Genomic DNA, 19,816 nt, shown 5'->3' on the forward strand with positions numbered 1-19,816 from the left:
AATAGAGTGCATTGTTATGTAAAAGGCACGATCAGAACCAAGTAAGCGCTTTTGGAGATTACAAACATAACTGCTGAAATTCAGGGTTTTCAATAGAACTATTGGAAAATCAAGGTGAAAAGCCTTAGAGAAGGAAGAAAATGAGAGAAAAGATAGATTAATCCAGGAGGCCTAACACCTGACTAGTTAGGAAGTTCCAGAAAGAGCACAGAAAATAGAACCTGTAAAGTGATAAATGTACCGTACAAGTTTCTTAGAAAAATTTTTTTTAATGTTTATTTATTTTTGAGACAGAGACCGAGTATGAATAGGGGAGGGGCAAAAAGAGAGGGAGACACAGAACGTGAAGCAGGCTCCAGGCTCTGAGCTGTCAGCACAGAGCCCGACGCGGGGATCGAACTTACGGACGGTGAGATCATGACCTGAGCTGAAGTTGGATGCTCAACCGACGGAGCCACCAGGCATCCCACGAGTTTCTTAGAAATTAATGTTCTAATTCCATTGGTCGAGGCCATGCAGTCAGTGCACAGGTAACGAATAAAGGCTCACGTGCAGATACATGGTGGTGGTTGTGTGTTTTGCTGTTGAGAAGGCCCAGGGTAAGTGAAGAACCTAAAAGTTCAAAGAAGTCAAAACTGGACTTCCCTCAGAATTTTCATTGGGTGCTAGAATAACAGCAGTAACATTAAAGTTCTGAAGAAAATGTTTTTCAGCCTAGAAAAACCAACCAAACTATCAATCAAGGGTAAGAGCAGAATAATGACATTTTTGTATATGGAGGGACTAAGTTTACCTGTCATATACTGTCCTGTAGGATGGTTTTTAAGAAAATAATTAGAATTAGAGGGAAATCTGTTTTCCAAAGCAGATCAGCCCAGGAGGGCAGTCCTAGGGTAACCCAGTACCACAGCCCTGGAATAATCCGTGTAGTGATGGGAGGTCTGAGGCCTCTGAGGAGGAAACCTGAGCAGAGAAGCAATCCTGATTTAATACAAGGTATGACTGGGGGCTTAGAAACGATGGAGGCTAGAAAAAAAGCAAACAAGGTAAGGAAAAGGGCAATGAGAAATGCCAAGAAAAGCAAAAGTCATGGTTCAAATGTGAAGTACACTAAGCCATTGGTAGAATGTAAGAAGTCTAATTGACCTTGGTGCTGGGGACAGTTTCCTTTGAGGCCAAGGACTCTGACCCAGGTCCCAGATAGAAGAAAGAGGATAATTTGTGTGATTTGATTCAACGCTGAATATTTACCTGGTTATGTAAAAGAACAGGTGACCGAATTATGGTTACACAAGACAAAATGTAAGTGGTAATATAGTCTGATAATAGTGTAAAAGTTTAGCTAATGGGTGGTAGGACTTGGAAGGGAAAGTTTGGGGGAAAGGGTCAGAATGCTGAAGCCTTCGTCTCCCCAATTCGGGAATGGAGACAGATTTTGTTGAAAGTTGGTGAAGGGAAAATAGAGGGTCAAGTATATTGTGAAAATGTTAAGGGTAACAAATACAAGAACTAAGGTAATATAGTTACTAAACATAGGAGGGAAAGTGCCATCCCAAGTAGTGTAAGTTCTTCCCTTTTCATGTTGTGGGGTCAACAGTTATTGTCCAAAGCTGATAAATCAAGAGATAAAAATATAGGCAGAAGTAATGGAATTATGGAGAAGTAAATACAGACTTTTTTTTTTTTTTTTTTTAAAGAGGTATACCTAGAGACTGGGGCTTGGGATGAGTTTGGAATCTGTTGCTTTCCATCATAAGTTCTTTCTGTTTGGTTTCTTGTCATTTGTATTTAACAAAAATTAAAAGTTGAGTTTGAGGATGGGTTAAATGCAGAGGTGACACAAATCGACGGTAAGGCTGTCTCCTAATTTTCTAATGCTTAATTTGAACAAACTAAGAAGGCTGTGTTTTAAGTTAAGCAATAATAGTGTCCTTGTTCTAATGAAGCAATATTTCATGTTTCCTGGGACAGAGTTGCATAGCTAGAGGCAGAATCTTTAATCCTCGAGGAAATGAGTTATTGCCAAAAGCAATGAAGCAAAGCTGCTATTGTGCTTAGAGTTTTAAAAGTGTTCCAGTGTTTAGATCTTTTGGTTGAAGTAGTTATACAAAAGTATACCTGCTCTGTTTGGGGGAGGACTTGCGTATATGAAATAGGAGTACTTGAAGTTTGAAATAACCTTGTGGTTAATGGCATGACAGTGGGTCCCGAATCTTTGTGCTAGGACTTCTGATCTGGATTCCAAAAGGACCTTGAATTTTAATACCATACCCTCAGTTTTATGTCATACTTGTGTCATTATTAGCCTTTCATATTGTATTTTACTATTTCAGATTTTATTTCTCATCTTTAAAGATAATGATGATGTGGTTTTGCAGGTTTTCAATTTTGTGGGTTTTTTAAAAAGTTTTAGTTATGTAAGTAATCTCTGTACCCAATGTGGGGCTCATACTCATGACCCAGAGATCAAGAGTCCCACGCTCTATTGACTGAGCCAGCCAAGTGCCCTGAGTAGTGTATTTAAAATTTTTTAAAAATGTTTATTCATTTTTGAGAGGGGGGGAGGGGCAGAGAGAGGGGGAGACACGGAATCTGAAGCAGGCTCCAGACTCTGAGCTGTCATCACAGAACCTGAAGCGGGGCTCGAGCCCCTGAACATGAGATCATGACCTGAGCCGAAGTTGGACGACGCTTAACCGACGGAGCCACCCAGGCGTCTCTGAGTTTTATATTTTAAATGTGGCTTTCCAATATGTTGGAATCCCAGGGCAGTTTTTATGTGATTGCAGCTTCAAAATAGTAAAGGTGATGTTTCACTAGCCCTGTGGAAAGCAATCTGGGAAGTATTTTTTCCTGTTCCTATTGGCGCCTAAAACAATCTTAGTTTAAAACTTAGATTCTTGCCCTTCCTTGACAGTTTTTCTTTTGACCTGATATGGGAATAGGCTTCTTAGACCCAGTTCTGTTAATTTCCACCACTTCCCTTTGAAGACCATAACTTCTATCCGCTGGCCCCTGCCACTTTGAATATGAATTGTCGCTGCAGGTTTGAATTCCTCCATATATGTGGCTTAGTAATAACAGTAGCTGCTATCACTGCTTCTTAAGAGGAAATGAACTCAACAGACCAGCAGCTACTACCTGAGTCCTAGGAGTTGCTGTGGGTATTCTGGCCGTGCCCAGAGAATGTGTGCTGCCTACACCGAAGCAGCCTCTAGGGGCATTGGGGGCAAAGTGAAGAAAACTGGGCTTTGAGCAGAAACTGTGGACTCTGGTGTGACCTCAGGGTTCCTCTACATGAACACCACCCTTTTTGGAGCTGCACCAGTCGGCTAGCTCAGGAGACCACTTGTATTTGAATGGCTTATAGACCAGTGCCCATCCTACAGGACTTAGACGGGACTTGCACCGGGGATGGTATCGTTTGACTGGACACAGCTCTTTTTGAGTATTTGTTCCTGCCAGACATAGCCTCCACTTATGGGCTGTGACCTCCTGATAAAGGCTGGTTTCGAGCAGAATTAAGAGTTTGCTTATTTCCTGATCCAGAGAAGACCGCTTTCACCTTGAGGATTGAGACGCCTGCCAGTTGTTGAATTTGGTTGGGGTTAGTTACTGTGTTTTTCCATCAAGGTGCTTCCTTGCATTTTCTGTGCTTCTCATTTTATCCAACTCAATTCCACCTGCCCTTCCCTCCCCCACGCCAGTCATTGTTTTCCCGGATTTCCGATTAAGTGTGGGCCCAGGGAACCAGGTGCAGCCAGAGCAGGGGCACCCTTCCGCCCCAGTACTTGCTTGCTGTCTGCTCTTCCTCTGACTGGCTGGGGCCCGAGGCTGGAGGGGGTGTGCTGGGGTCCCCAGAGCACTCAGCCTCCCTCCATCCAGGGTGGGATGGGTTCTGAAGTGGGCTCACTGTGCCAGCTGTCCGGGGACCTGGGAGGAAGGACTGTGGTGGGAACACGTGCAGGCAGAGGCCACCAGGGGGCGACGTGACCCTTAACGTTGTTCTCCAGGAGTCCATTTCTCCCGTTTGCCAACTTCTCTTCTGTGTTTCCTGCCCCTCCCCACACCCTCAGACCTTCTTGCTGTTTCCATTCTTCTGTATGTCGGCTTTCATCTGCGGCAGTTGCCACGAGCGACATGGGTGGACCCCTCCTGTGAGAGGTTGGTGTCTTTAGCACACATGAAATTTTGCTGTCACAGTTGGCAAACTGGAGTGAAAGCCCTCCTATTTCTCACATGCCTGCTAAAGGCTTGTCTTGGCCACTCTGGATAAGGGGGACAAGTGGAAGGTGGAGGTACTGAGGAGGGAGAGGCCCTACTGTTCTGCCAGGAGAAAGGGGGCTGGGGGAGGTGGCAGGCCTACTCCGGACTGTCCATGTACGTGGAACAGGAAGTCCGCAAGCGCCTATCCTCTGCAGGGCACGGCAGCCTGGGGCTCCGAGGAGCTCCGCGGGTGTGTGTGCCTCTGGCCCTTCACCCCAGAACCCCCAACTCCACTGACCAGCTTGCGCCTCCCCAGCCCCATCTTGTGGCATCACCGATTCCCACCCCTCCTTTTCCTCTGGCTCCTTTTACCTGCCTGCGGTCAGCCTCTGCAGGTGACAAGCCCCTCATCTGCACCCCCAGCTCTGCTGTGGTCTGGGTGACCCCCTTCCCCGCAGGCAGGTTTTGGTGCCCCCCCGCCCTGGACCGTGCGCAGGATTACCGGTCCCGCCCTCGCATGGCCCCTGCCTCCCTCTGGTTTAGTACCTGCTTATGAATCTGCCTCCCTCAGGGCCAGAGTTTTTTTTTTGGGGGGGGGGGAGGGTGCGAGGGCAACCCATACTCATTCTAGAAGGTTTTTAAATGTTTGTGGAATGAATAAGTGAATGAGTGAACGTGAAATAACAAGCCCAGCACCTGCCTTAGCCTCGGGTGTGGATGAGGAGGAGAGGAAGTGGTCAGAGAAGACGCTGTAATAACCTTGGAACTCCCCGGCTGCTCTTTATAGCCTTCCCGTTGCAGTTGGTTACCTTTACAGATAACCTCTTCCCAACCTTCACCCCACCCAATTCCAGCAACCCTTTCACTCCGCCTTCCTTCAGCCTTTCCATATTTTGCTTACATCTGTCAGTTACCAGAGCAATTCTTGTTTCAGTGTTTCATTTGTGTAGGTTTTGCCCTTTCAGCAAAGTTGTAAATGCCTGAAAATCCTGGGTTTTATTTCCTAGGAAGCATCTAACAGGAATGGGAAAAAACATTGCTCCAAAGTAATTTTTTTGTCCTGTCTATATCTGTGTATCTATATAGATATATGCTTATACCTATATCTAGCTGTGAGATCTTAGGGGCAGACTGCTTACCCTCCTTGCAAAGGCCTCTGTTTTCTGTTCTGTAAAATTAGGGAGCTAGATGCTTTCTGGTGCCTCCAGTGCTCACATCCTGTGATTCAGCGCTGTTGACCCCAGCGCCTTGCTAGTCCCACCCAGTCCCTGGGTCAGGGTTCCATCCCCATCCTGCCAGGTAATTGAGCTTGCTCACTGACGGTCGAGGCCAGCTCACCTCTCAGTTATTTGTCAGAGCTCCTGGGATCTGGGACAACATTCATGGAATATGTATGTGGGGCAGTCCCTGTGGCCATTGGTCTTGCCTCGACTCTCTGCCAGAAACTTCCAGGCACTAAGGACCCTGCCTTTGTCCTGCTAAGTCTCCATTCCAGTTCTGTGTTTTGGTGTATGCTGTTTATCCCTTCAAATGTGGGACGGGGTTCGAGGTGGAAGCTCACTGTGCCTGCTGTCCAGGGTTCCGGGAGGAAGGACAGCGCTAAGGGCGTGTGTTCCTGCATGAGCCAGCTCTCATTCTGTGACACCTGGCTGCACTCGCCCTCCCTGGACAAAGTCTGGCCCCTCCATTTTTGAGGGCATTTCCTTCTGTTGCACCTGCTGCATTGTATTGGTTTAGATTTTTTGTTGTTTTTGTTAAATCCTTTATTGGGATCATAGAGACAGGTGGTAGAGACTTTTGTTCGTAGGTGTTTTTTTTTTTTTATTTTAATTTTTATTTTATTTATTTATTTATTTATTTATTTATTTATTATTTTTATTTTGCATCTGAATTTTGTGGGTTTCTTAAAGGCCAGGAGTGGCCTATTTTCTGCTTGGGGGTTGTTTGTTCACTGTTGTGTGTCTAGCCCTCTCCCCCAGCCCCAGCCTTGCTTCTCTCTGTCCAGTCAGGTGTGTTCCTTCTCTTTGTCTCTATTCCTAGCTGTTCCATGAGTCAGTCAGACCCAAAGATGGTGAGTAAAGAGCATGAGCAACAGGAACCCTGCAGAAAGACACTAGGACTCTAGAGATCCCTCCTGGCTGTGACACTGAGACTTTAAGGATTGTGGGTTGGGGATAAGGCCCCTTCTTATAGGAGCTAACAACACTGGGGTGGGAGGGAAGAAGAAGGAGCATTACAATACCTAGTATGTAGGTGGCACTGCCCAGACCCTGCCTGTGGTCTCTGTGCCAGGCTGATAGGATGAATGTGGAGGACCCTGTCTGATTCAAGAGTGCCAAAAGTAAGAAGTGATGCAGAAAGGCAGAGAAGGGGACAGAGGGAAATAAATTCAGGCCGGTTGTAACTTGGGCGAGCTTAGGATCTAAATCAGTATTGTTAAAAGATAAGCTGAAGCCTATTTTAAAAACTTCGAGTTTATTTGAGCAAAAATCAATGGGAATCTGGCAGCAGCAAGTTGGAAGTGGTTAGGAGTGCTCTGCCAACAGGAACCAGGGGAAAGACCTACTTACAGGGAGTAAAGAATCAAACAAAAATTATTTAATCAGCTGTAGCTTAAAGCCTGACTGGCTGTTTGTGATCGGTTGTCCTTGGGTTTGATTTTATAACCTTGAGGCATTTATAGGCTTAGATATTTTTTGCTTACATAGGCTGCCACGTCATTAGAGCCACATCAGCCTAATGGCCTCCTTGTTTCATTAATTTGGTATGTATACTGAAGATTTAGGGTACCGTTAAAATTACCTTTGAAAAATACCTCAGGAAGGCACAGTGTTAGAAATTGACACATTATTGCTTGTTAAGTTTAACGGGACCATTTTCCCCCCTCCCGTGTGGGAGCATTTGTCTGTTAAGTTCCATATGTCCTTGATTTAGGTTTAGGGGTCATGTTCTATCTATGAAAAGTGTGTCTTTTAAAACACCAGAATCCTACCCAGCAGAGAGGTGCTGATACTATGACAGATGGCTGATACTTTTCGCCTTGTTTGAACAACCCCTCTTCTGAGGCTTAACTTGGCTAGTTGTGCATGTGTGTGTTGCATGAGCCGGTCACGGGACTCGACCTTCACTCTCCCCAGCGCCCAAGCCAGCAGGGCATCTGGGAACTCTTGACAAAGAATGATTTCCCACATCTCTTGGTTCTGACTGATTGAAATGTTAAGTGTGTTTTAAACTCCAATCCCCCAATTCTCTCTTTTGTCAACAGGTTGCTCGTAGGGGCCCCGCGGGCCGTGGCCCTTCCACTGCAGAGGGCCAACAGAACAGGAGGCTTGTACAGCTGCGACATCACCTCCCGGGGGCCTTGCACACGGATTGAATTTGATAATGATGGTGTGTTCTGTACTGTGTCCACTTGGCCAGCTCGCCCGTATCCCACTTGCCCTTTCCATGAGGGGGGAGGGAAGTCCAAGTATTCTCGGAGAGAGGGCCTGTTTTCATTACATGTCTTGAATTGTTTGGTGGGATGCTTGAAATTGCTGCCCTTCCTAATCCCGCTCTCTAAACTGATATGGTGTATTGATGTCGCCACCTAGTGATGTGTTGAGGTTCTACAGGAGGCTGTTAAAACTGAATTCACAGCGGCAAGAAAATTGGACATCGCTTGTACTTAGCTGCCAAAAGTTCTCGCTTGCTGTTAAACTATGTGGGAGAAAGTCTGTTTTAAGTATCAGCTCTCTCTGAAATGAAAACTGACCATCGTGGGTAATTTTTCCCTGCTGGCTCAGACCGGCTTGTTTTGTGAGGCCTCCATGCTGAGCAGAGCAGTTAGTGTACTAAGAAGGCTCAAGCGAGCTGGATTTGACATACTTGGTCTAAGTTGATTTGCAGATTCACGTTTAGGTGCTTCTCTTGATTTTACATATTTTAGAAATAACGTTTGTTTTTTTGTTTTTGTTTTTTTGCTGATTAGCAAATGATACATGTTAATTGTGGGAAACTTGTAAAAAAGACACCAACCCGTATAAAGAATAAACCAAAAACCCATGGGTAATTTAGACTTAATCACCCTTTAACATTTTGGCTTCTGTCTACTTAAAGTGACTTAGTGTTTGCATTTTTGTAATGATTCAAGATTAAAAATCATACCTGCCTTCTCATTGAGGAAGGCAGCAGTTTGGAGACAGGGTCACACAGTAGGTTTAGATTGATACTGAAATGAACATACATGATGGTGTTTGTGATATCTCTCTTTCCTGGGGGGAGGGACTAAAAATATATCTATTTTCTTTTTTGACATTGATAGATAATAAAGTGAATCTGAGGCCTTGCTTCCTATCTCTAATGAAGAGAATGATTCATGCTGTTATGTAACAAATTTGATACTATGTAGAGAACTGCCCATTTTGTGTTAGTTTGGATGATAGCTGGAGTTTGGAAACTGGATTTCTGCATCACTGCTTTTTTAAATATATCTTTGCTTTAAGTGGCATATGGGGAGGGCTACTTCTTAGCCTTATAATTTTCAAATGCCTTTCTGTACTCAGGACCCTAGGTGTCAGAGAGGATGTAGGGCTACCAAATAGAGCTATATATTTTATTTAAGAATTTTACAGAAGATTCTCCAATAACCACTTACCCATTTTCTTAAAATGAGAAATAATTTTTCTGAATTGAGTACATGAATTTACTAAGTAGCAAGACTCAGAATCTGGGCAATTTAGAAACCGTCTTGTATTGTGTTCATCTCTTGTTTATTGACTGCTCCAGTCACTTTGAAGGTCCTAACTGTGTTATCTCACCTGCGCTGCTTTCCACAGCTGACCCTTCATCAGAAAGCAAGGAAGATCAATGGATGGGGGTCACCGTCCAGAGCCAAGGTCCAGGGGGCAAAGTTGTGGTAAGTGTAGAGAAGCGTGTTCATTCCACAATGTCTGAGTGCCTGTTACGTGCCAGCATGAGACGTACAGTAGTGAACAAGACTGGCAGAGCCCCTGCCCACACAGAGTTGTACCTTCTAGAAGATTGACTGCTTTAAAGCAGGCATTGGTGTCAAGAAGAAATCAAGGCATTATTTTTCCTGTGATTTCTGATGGTCCTTAAAACACAAAACTAGACATGGTTTCTGTCTCAGGAACTATGTGTCTTTTTCAGAGGAGTTATTAAAAATGTGGGAATGGGGCGCCTGGGTGGCTCAGTCGGTTGAGCGTCCGACTTCAGCTCAGGTCACGATCTCACGGTTTGTGAGTTCGAGCCCCGCGTCAGGCTCTGGGCTGATGGCTCAGAGCCTGGAGCCTGCTTCCGATTCTGTGTCTCCCTCTCTCTCTGCCCCTCCCCCATTCATGCTCTGTCTCTCTCTGTCTCAAAAATAAACATTAAAAAAAAATTTAAAAAAAAATGTGGGAATGGTCATGGAAAGTAAGATCAGATAATTTTAAAACTTCCTGGTTGTTTATTCTGACAAGTCAAATACAAGTGTAGTGAAGAAAAGAGGTTTGTTAGGTGGCTTTGTGAGATGGCCTAGGTGGTGCTTTCCAGGCTGGCTTATGACCATCCTTGCGTGTCTGTTTCAAAATCTGGTTGCTGTAACAAATTTATACAGGGTTTTGAAAAAAAAAATGAGAATTTTACTGAACACTAAGTTTTGATATCTAAGGGATCCTTACAGGAAATCAACTTGGATATTGTAAAGTCTATTCATCCTCTGTTACATGGAGGGTAGCCATGAATATCTTGTAAAATTATAGGGATTATTTCATCTTTTCTGGCAGTATAATTCTCTCTGCCTTTTAAAATAAACTTAATCTCAGAGTTTAGAGTATAAGTTAGGAGTGATTATAAGGAAATAGTGTGGGTAAAAGGGAAATGTTTTTGTCTTAGCTGTGTTTGCCTGATCCCTATGAAAATACGTCTGATTTCCCTCCTCTGGAATGTAATTACATATTTTCACAAACACACTGATGTGAAATTTCATACGGCCATTAAAGCCAATTAAATTAAGAAAATGAAATAAGATATTTCCCATTGTTTATGTGACCGGTAAATTTACAAATAAATTGCCTGTGGATTACAGATAGGCATTCAGTATTTGGACTGGAGCATTATTCTCCAGGTGAGAAGAAGACAGGAGTCCTAGTTCCTATATGCTAGATAACGGTCTTCTTAGTGCCACTTGGGGGAACAATTGCTGGTTTGGGATCCAGGCCCAGGATGAGGACATGTTTCACATCCCATTTAGAATTAATCCCTCTTTATTACAAATTCATAAAATTGTCCATAATAAACCTAAGTTTTGTGGAAATGAATGGGCTGCTTCATTCCATCTGTTTGCAGACATGTGCTCACCGATATGAAAAAAGGCAACACGTCAATACAAAGCAGGAATCCCGCGACATCTTTGGAAGGTGTTACGTCCTGAGTCAGAATCTCAGGATTGAGGATGACATGGATGGAGGAGACTGGAGTTTCTGCGATGGCCGATTGAGAGGCCATGAAAAATTTGGTTCTTGCCAGCAAGGAGTTGCAGCTACTTTCACGAAAGACTTTCATTACATTGTGTTTGGAGCCCCAGGCACTTACAACTGGAAAGGTAGGACATGTATTTATAGCAATAGAGATTAGACTGACTACGTAAGTTCTGTATGCACCATGATTGAGAACATTTTAAATTGAAACCAAATGTGTTACAAGACACTTGTGTATTATAGAGGTAAGGTAGGATCTTATAATCTCTCAATTATATGATTTCAGAAACAGTGGTGGAAATGTTTGAAGATATTTTTTTCCTTCTCTCAGCAATTTATATTAATACAAGCAGTTAGCCTTTTTCTGTAAGAATATAATAATTAGCATTAGTGGGCTTTTTTTTTCTGTTTGTGTTTTCCTGTTTCTTGAAGGTAAAAGTTTTATGTTTTAATATTAGTAAACATTGCATTTTAAGGTTGTGATCTGAAAACAAAATAATTGGTGTCCTATATAAGTAACAGTGTATTAATACAGATATATCTTTCATTATATATTATCTTAAAAGGCTGTGTTTTACTAATAAAGCAGAAAAGTTAGAAGGGTAGATGAACTAGGGGAATTTTGAGATGATAATTTTAGATAATTTACAGGAAAGTTGTTTAGTGGTATCGTTTAATGATGATTGTGATATAGGTAAAAGGAGACGGAGGGAGGGAGGGAAGGGAGAACGGTCCTCAGTTTTGACTGGATGAACCTGGTCAGCTCCTATATAAAGTTTAACTTCTCTGAAGAAATTAGGCAGGCATAGAAAACAAGTATGTTACAAAGGACAATTAACTCTAATGCATAATGAAGAAAAATGTATATGATTTAGACATAAGACTTCTTTTTATTAAAATAAATCCTATGTTATAACATTTTCACTAAGTTAGGAAACACTTAGGAGATGCATTTAAAAACCTCCCAAGTTTGAATTCCTTTTTAAAAAAATTTTTTTAGATGTTTTTATTTATTTTTGAGAGAGAGACAATGTGTGAGCTGGGGAGAGGCAGAGAGAAAGGAAGACACAGAATCTGAAGCAGGCTCCAGGCTCTGAGCTGTCAACACAGAACCTGAGGCAGGACTCATACTCATGAACCTCGAGATCATGACCTGAGCCAAAGTCAGATGCTTAACCTATAGAACCACCCAGATGCCACCCCACCCCCCCCTGCTCCCTGCTCAAGTTCGAATTCCTATTAGAAATAATCCTCGAGGACACCTTCCTCTTTATATCATCCATGTTAACCTTTGGGAGTAATCTCCTTTGGCCTCCCCACCCCCAACATGACGGTATTTGTAAGGTTATACTGACCTAATGAAAATAACACATTGAATTTAGAATTAGTTCTGTTGTAGCAAGAAGAGATGCCATACATAGTAAAATAACAAAAACACCCACCAATTATGTGTGTGTGTGTGTGTGTGTATATATATATATATATGTATATATATATATATATATATATATATATATTTATGGGAAACATGTCTTATATGCTTTATAAACCCTGACTTAAAACGTTATTTATTTATTTGTTTAATTTTAGAGCACATGCGAGCAGGGGAGGGGCAGAGGGAGAGAGGGAGAATCTCAAGGAGCCTCCACGCTCAGCACAGAGCCTGATGAGGGGCTTGATTCTACGACCCTGGGATCATGACCCAAGCCAAAATCAAGAGTCAGATGCTCAATTGACTGAGCCATCCAGGTGGCCTGAAATGTTACCATTTTTAAAAAGTCATGTAATAGGTTTACTATATGAAATCTTCTTAATTCTTAATTGCTAATTGTGAAAATTTTAGAAAGATGAAATCCAGTCTCGTCCATCACATGAAAGTGATTTGGAGAAAGAATCAAAACATGTCACTTTTACACTATAGTAAAGTAGGTAAATTGGTATAGGATTGCTACATCAGGCTCCTATAGCTTTTAAAAAGTTATTTTCTGTAGGTTTAGTTAAGTAAACATTCCATTTTCCATCTAGTTGGTGGCATTATAAAGATAATTCCTAAAAATGCATGGTGCATTTTTTTTTAATAACTAGAACAAATTTCTTTGTAAAAATTCACACAAACATGATTTTTTAAACTTTAATAACCTCAAAAGCCCCCTTTGCTTTGCCTTTTCTTCCTCTAGACTTTTCTTCCTATACTGACTGTGATAACATGAGGCATGTTTATTAGGAACCATCTCTTTGATTTTGTTTTCATCTTCATTGTTTTTTGTTGTTGTTGTTTTGTTTTGTTTTGTTTTTTTTTTTTTTTTGCCATTTCATTCCTGTAGGCATTGTTCGCGTAGAGCAAAAGAATAACACTTTTTTTGACATGAACATCTTTGAAGATGGGCCTTACGAAGTTGGTGGAGAGACTGACCATGACGAAAGTCTAGTTCCTGTTCCTGCTAACAGTTACTTAGGTAGGAATGAGCGTAGCTTGGCGTGCCTGTCTTTTCAGATGCCTCAGTGTGACAGCGCCCTCCCTGGACCTGGACTTGGAGGCTGAGGACGGGCCAGGCGGGACCAGGGGCCTGTGGCTGCTCTGATGGGCAGTCGGGTTTAAGCTTTGGTGATCCTGAGGTAACCTGACTGGTGCCTGGGACCCTTCCCTTCTGACCTGGGCTCCCTCAAGATGGGAAACCTCTTGCATTCAAGCCCATCTCTTGGGCTAGCATCGGCCTCTGTAACCTGAAACAGGCTGTTCATGCAGCGGGGAAAAAAATGCATGGATGTTAGCAGTCAGCTGAGCCGTATCCTCTTTCTAGAGATACTCTTGAGAGCTCCGTTTATGAAGTTACTCTGCAGTGGCGGGTCAGAACCTCCGCGTCCTTCCTTTGTGACTGTCGATCTTCCAGGGTTGGCCCGGCTTCTGGATCGGGGCCCCCATGTCACGGGGCCCCTGGTGGGTGGCACGGCAGCTTTCCAGCGGAAGCTGGGCAGGACTGCTGGAGGACACCCAGATCGTGTCTAAGTGCCAGTTCCCTAACTCCTCAGGCTTGTCTGCATTACTAATGGGCGTCCTAAATCATTCGTGTGCATTATGGTAATTACACAAAGGCTTTTAAAAGCTTTAATTCTTGGTATGAGTTGACATAAAGAATAATTACTGCACATTTCTTGAAAAAAATGTAAAAAAATCTCCTAAACCTAAATAGTAACCTATTTTTTTTTTAAAGTCCCCCTGTGCTAGAGATGTTACTGGAACAATGGAAGATAAGTAAACACAAAGAATAGTTGTTATCGATGTGTTAGTAAACAGATGCTTAAGATGGCCTAATTCTGTACATATACATGAATGATCCTGTTAATTTAGGAGAAAAAAACAACTTTTCAGACATTCCCTCCTGCCCCCAAATTAAAAATTTGATGTGAAAGCATACAAGAGAGCAGAGCAAAATTAAATTTACCATTGTTAAGTGTGGTTCATGTGCTCTAAGTCATGTGCTGTATTTACTACTTTACAGGTCTTACTTGACCTTCCCAAAAACATTATAAAATAAGTATGATCATCCCTCTTTTGATGATGAGAAAAGTGTATCTTAGGAAGATTAATTTCTTAGTCCAAGGTCACACAGTTACTGATCCCTCAGCCTAGGAGAGAAAGTTTCATGGAAGTGACAGGGTCAGGGTGGGAAGCGGCTGGATTGCCTGAGTGCCACCGCGTCCATGGCTTCGCAGGACAGGAAAGAATGCAGGTGCCGCTTGCAGTCTCGATATTAAATACGGTTTTTCGGGATAAATACTGTCAACAAACCCATATTTTATTCGAATATATGTGCTGTCCAATCAAGCGTGTTACTTAGGGGTTATTTGTGACGAGACGTACTTAATTTTAATTTTTTAATGTTTATTTTTGAGAGAGAGAGAGAAGTATTTAATTGTAAATGAAAATTTGACTTCATGGTCAAGAAACCAGTGGTCTAGTCTTTAAGATAGATGCCCATGGATTTTGTAAACATAGATGCTATTGGAGCATCTGAAAGGATTCAGCACTTTTTATTAAGCACATTTGCCACTTTGATGAATGGATTTCCTCCAATGTGGGTGTCTGGCGGGGGAAACAGTCAAGTTTGTGTCGTTAACATGTTTTGTTGTCCGTGCTGTCTGTGCCTCTGTCATTTCAACGAGTCTGTGGTTTTAAGGAATAAAATGATCAGCTTGGGGTTCAGGAAGCTGGCAAAGAGGGTGGCTTGCTAGATGCGGTGGTGGCCTGGTGGCCTCATCGTCCTGCTGGAGCAGCCGAAGCTCTCGTGCCTCTTACAGAGCGTAATTGCTTTTCCCTTCAATCTCTTCCGTTCCGTGCACGTGTCCAGGCCTGCTGTTTTTGACCAGCGTTTCCTACGCAGATCCTGATCAGTTTGTTTACAAAACACAGCCTCCCAGGGAGCCGTCCAACGTGTCCCCTGATGTGATGATGAATAGCTACCTAGGTTTGTGACCTCTGAGATGACAAATAAATTCTCTTGGTCATGGTCATTTAAGAAATTTTTTTTGATCCATACAGAGCATCCATCTTTTTATTTTTTATTTCCTTTCAGTGGAGCACACACATGAGATCATGCCACTGTTGAGGCTCTGCTCCCGGATGGTTTTCAGAGCTGGATTCGGTTACATCACCTTTTTCTAAACTTGGAGCTCATTGTATTTTGCCACTCAAACTTCACAATTTGAGAACTACAACAGTAGTGGTGAAGCTTTTTATAAATCCCACTAAAAAGGGGGAGCTTACACCATTCTGCATCTGCCTCACCTTTACATAGCAAGATTTGCTTAATGCAAGTGATTTTGATGGAGGCGTTTACAAACTCACTTGCTACCAGATCTCAGTCTGTTATCTGACATCCTACCTGATGCTTTATAATCAGGTGTCTCACATGTTCTGTCCTCCGAACGAGTATGTAATTGTCATCAATGACAGCTTGCTCACCTCTATTGTTTATACTGGGTTCTCAAATACTATATCTCATGGTCATGGTCTTGTTTGCATGTTTGTGTCCAAGAATCAAGTTGGTTCAAAACACTGAAATGTTGCCTGTGGTATACGAATGACGTTAGCATTTGTTCTTGCCTGATTACCAAGGAGATTACTAATCATTATATTATAGCAGAGCCCTATAACATGCACTCAGGTATGCTGTGTCTGGTTGTATCTCTGTGTATCCTTTCCCGTGATAATTTAGTATCTAGCTTGACCTCCTTTGGCCCACAGTTCCAGTATTAAAATGGGGTTTGAGCAGCTTCTTCAGATGCATGAATGCTTCATGATTCAAGTTACACAGATGTTAAATAGCATAGGTGGTTTCCTTTAAAAGTCTTAATATATTTCCTGAGAGAGCAATGAAATAGCCTACTTCTTTGTACTTGAGTCAGACCTCTTACCTCTGTAACTCTTTCGCATTGTAAATGTGATAAGCTGGTAGAGAGGCTCAGAAGGAGAGGGTTGGAAGCCAGAGGAAAAGGTAGTGATGGAGTTACCAATGGTAGATACCTCCTGAAATACGGGGTGATGTGAACTGTTATTTTGTGTTTCTAGGCTTTTCTTTGGACTCAGGAAAAGGTATTGTTTCTAAAGATGAGCTCACTTTCGTGTCCGGTGCTCCAAGAGCCAACCACAGTGGAGCTGTGGTTTTGCTGAAAAGAGACATGAAGTCTGCACATCTTCTCCCTGAGCACATTTTCGACGGGGAGGGTCTGGCATCGTCATTCGGCTATGACGTGGCAGTGGTGGACCTTAACAAAGATGGGTAAGAGGGTCTTAGATTATTTTACGCTTGCCAAGAAATCGTTGGTTCTTTGGCTTCTTTAGGTCTTGAGAAGAGCCGTCCTTTCAGGTTAGTGGATTCCAAAGAGTGTTTTTGCTGCCAGGTTTTTACTATCCTGTCACATCTTCGTCACTTGTATTTTGGCAGCAGACCTTCATTGCCCTCCCCATGGTGTAGGATTACATTTCAGTTTTCAGTTTTCAGATCAAAACTCACGTTTTGGGTCTGTGAGAATTAAAATTTGGGGGGAGAAAAGTTAACTTGAAAAATGACACCTACATCGTTCTTCTGTGATTTCTTCAGGGGCTGTCAGAGCATCTAGGATGTCCTTTTGAAAGTAGGGATTGGATTGGGGACAGAGTAATAGTTATGGCTGGTGGTGCCATTTCGGGTGGTGGGTGGAGGGGAGTCTCTGTGCACGCTCGTTCTAACTTGGGGACTGTCTTCAGGTTCTTTGGGCATTTATTACGGGCTACCATGTAAAATGTTTTACCTAAGCGTAAACATTTACATGCCTAAACAGTATGTTACCTAAACATTACATAAAAATACCTTAAAATGTTTTAATTGATGAGAAATGAATTCCAGATTTGAGACCCTTTCCACATCCTATCTCTGTGTCCCTAATACCTGGGCTGGAGGTATTCTCTGTGGGCTTGCTGGTATTTTAGCTGATGTTTGTTTTATCCCTCGTTGTATTTTTAGGTGGCAAGATATAGTTATTGGAGCCCCACAGTATTTTGATAGAGATGGAGAGGTCGGAGGTGCGGTGTATGTTTACATTAACCAGCAAGGCAGGTGGAATAATGTGAAGCCAATTCGTCTCAATGGGACCAAAGATTCCATGTTTGGCATTGCAGTAAAAAATATTGGTGACATTAATCAAGATGGCTACCAAGGTAGGTAATAGATTGCGAAACAGTTATGCTGCTCATAGGTAGATTATTTGATTGTCTAAGATGATGAGTGCTTATGGCATCTTATTTTGAAATGTTGTATTGGAACATTTTTAAAATGTAGCGTTTGTTGAAATGTGATGTCCTCAACAGATATTGCCGTTGGAGCTCCCTATGATGATCTGGGAAAGGTTTTTATCTATCACGGGTCCCCGAACGGAATAAACACCAAGCCAACACAGGTAACCAGACAGCCTGGATTTCTACAATAAGGGTCTTAGCTTTTTGCCTTGTAATAGGGCATTTGGGTTTATGTGCATTTTCGCGCTACTCATGTTTTATTTACAAATCTATAATAGTGTGAATTTTGTAGTTAAAAAATGTACTATTAGAAGATAGCTTGGAAATAGATACAAATGCAATGATGTAGATGTGCTTATTTAAATTGTAAAATTTCTTAGATAAATTAGGAGTTGAAGTAATACAAAGGAAAAGATGATTTTGCCGGGACAGCACAAATAGATGGAAATAGGATATCTTTCCTTTAGCAGCATACTAAATGGAGGTAAAAATGGGGCAAGTGAAATAGATGATTGTGATTACATGGAGACTTGAGACTCCAAAAATTAAAAATTGCTTTTGAGAAGGATAAGACATTTGGAGGGCAGGCAGAGAGGTTTGTTTGGTATATAGTAAAGAAGCTCATCAAAACTTGTCTCAAAACCTTTGAGATATAATGTAAATCAGATGACTTCTATGAAATAAAATATATGAAGTGTTGGATAACATGTAGACTTAGTTATAACTCATTTATAATTTAGTATCATTTATAAGCGAACTCTTGAACTTCAGTTTAAAAGAAACCATGTGGCTTTTTGAAAGCACAGAGAAGCTCGTTTTGGTGGGCCAGTCGTTCATCCTGATGCCTTGTTCATTTCAGATTCTTGAGGGTAAAACACCTTATTTTGGATATTCAATTGCCGGAAATATGGACCTTGATAGAAATTCCTACCCTGATGTTGCTGTTGGTTCACTCTCAGACTCAGTAACTGTGTTCAGGTATGCGATCTCTGACTTCAGTGAAGCATGTTCAGTAATCTGGTTACACTCAGATTTTGACCCTTTTAATTGAAAATTGTAATACCTGAATTTCAGAGTCAAAAGCTTGTATGAATTTTGAAGATTTTTCTTTTGACAGTGGTATAACAATGTGACAAAACATGCTTTGTAAAATCTTGCTAATTTTGAATTGAGGAAAAAGTCAGAATTGGTGAAAATTCTACTTCATAAATATTTTTAAAACCTTATTTTTTGGTAAAAACTGAAACATAAAATTTGACAGGACAAAGCTTATAAGGGAGGAAATAAGCATCCCCTGTATTTAATACCCATTAGTAAGCTCCAAAATCTTGGTTTACATCCTTTTAGTCCTTTGTTTGCTATGAACATACATGTATATTTAACAAAACCGAGATCATAACGTACATATTGTTTTATAACCTGCTTTTGTCAGTTTGTAATGCATTAGTGGACTTCTTCCATGTAAGTGAGTTTATAACGTACAGGTGTTTTTTCCCCTTTCGTTGAGCACTTTTCTGAAATGAAGTTTATGGCTGCCTATAAGGCGTCACATGGCTGGGTCCTAATTTAGTTAAGAACTGCCATACTGTCATTGGATATTTATGTTGCTTTCCAGGTTTGTTTTTGATGATACACAAAGCTGGTAAAATCTTGACTTTTGTTCATGTCCTGAATTATTTCCTTATGATAAATTCCTAAAAGTGAATTTCAAAAGTCAAAGGGCATATGTGTTTTCAGACTTTGGATTCAGATTCACCAAAATGACCTCCAGAAGGGCTACAGTAGTTTGCCCATCACCTTTGCTTGAGTCCCCCTTTTCACTGCTGGGAATCAGCATTAAAAATCATTTATTTTGGGGGCGCCTGGGTGGCGCAGTCGGTTAAGCGTCCGACTTCAGCCAGGTCACGATCTTGCGGTCCGTGAGTTCGAGTCCCGCGTCGGGCTCTGGGCTGACAGCTCAGAGCCTGGAGCCTGCTTCAGATTCTGTGTCTCCCTCTCTCTCTGCCCTTCCCCTGCTCATGCTCTTTCTCTCTCTCTCAAAAATAAATAATAAACATTACAAAATAAATAAATAAACTTTAAAAAATAAAAATGTTTTAGGCAGAAGGTATGTTAAAATATATCCTTCTGATATTTATGTCACATTAAAGCTTTAATACTATCATACATGAAATACTCTTGCATCTGTAGCAATTGGTTATAAGATTCTGTGGATTTTTGTCTCTTAAATATGCTCTCAAAACTTTAATTAGAAATATATCTAGAAATATATCTAGAATTTAATTAGAAATATATCTGGCATCTTAGAAACCAGCAGCTGTCTGAAATAACAATAGAAAGGTAAATAATTGAGATAAAAGGAAATCTACAAATG

At 41.7% G+C, this 19,816-nt stretch overlaps 1 protein-coding gene across 2 annotated transcripts in view; it reads left to right on the top strand.

Moving 5' to 3' along the window:
- Positions 1–19,816, top strand: part of ITGA6 (integrin subunit alpha 6) — a 78,769-nt gene that overhangs the window by 31,168 nt on the left and 27,785 nt on the right. For both annotated transcript variants that reach the window (XM_045480208.1, XM_045480209.1), the window contains exons 2-9: positions 7,472–7,596; positions 9,024–9,103; positions 10,537–10,792; positions 12,992–13,123; positions 16,237–16,447; positions 17,171–17,364; positions 17,515–17,603; positions 18,302–18,420. In XM_045480208.1, coding sequence (XP_045336164.1) covers positions 7,472–7,596; positions 9,024–9,103; positions 10,537–10,792; positions 12,992–13,123; positions 16,237–16,447; positions 17,171–17,364; positions 17,515–17,603; positions 18,302–18,420 — 1,206 coding nt within the window. The remainder of the gene's footprint in view (positions 1–7,471; positions 7,597–9,023; positions 9,104–10,536; positions 10,793–12,991; positions 13,124–16,236; positions 16,448–17,170; positions 17,365–17,514; positions 17,604–18,301; positions 18,421–19,816) is intronic.

Source organism: Leopardus geoffroyi, chromosome C1, assembly GCF_018350155.1.
Source record: "Leopardus geoffroyi isolate Oge1 chromosome C1, O.geoffroyi_Oge1_pat1.0, whole genome shotgun sequence".
NCBI classification, from domain to species: domain Eukaryota; kingdom Metazoa; phylum Chordata; class Mammalia; order Carnivora; family Felidae; genus Leopardus; species Leopardus geoffroyi.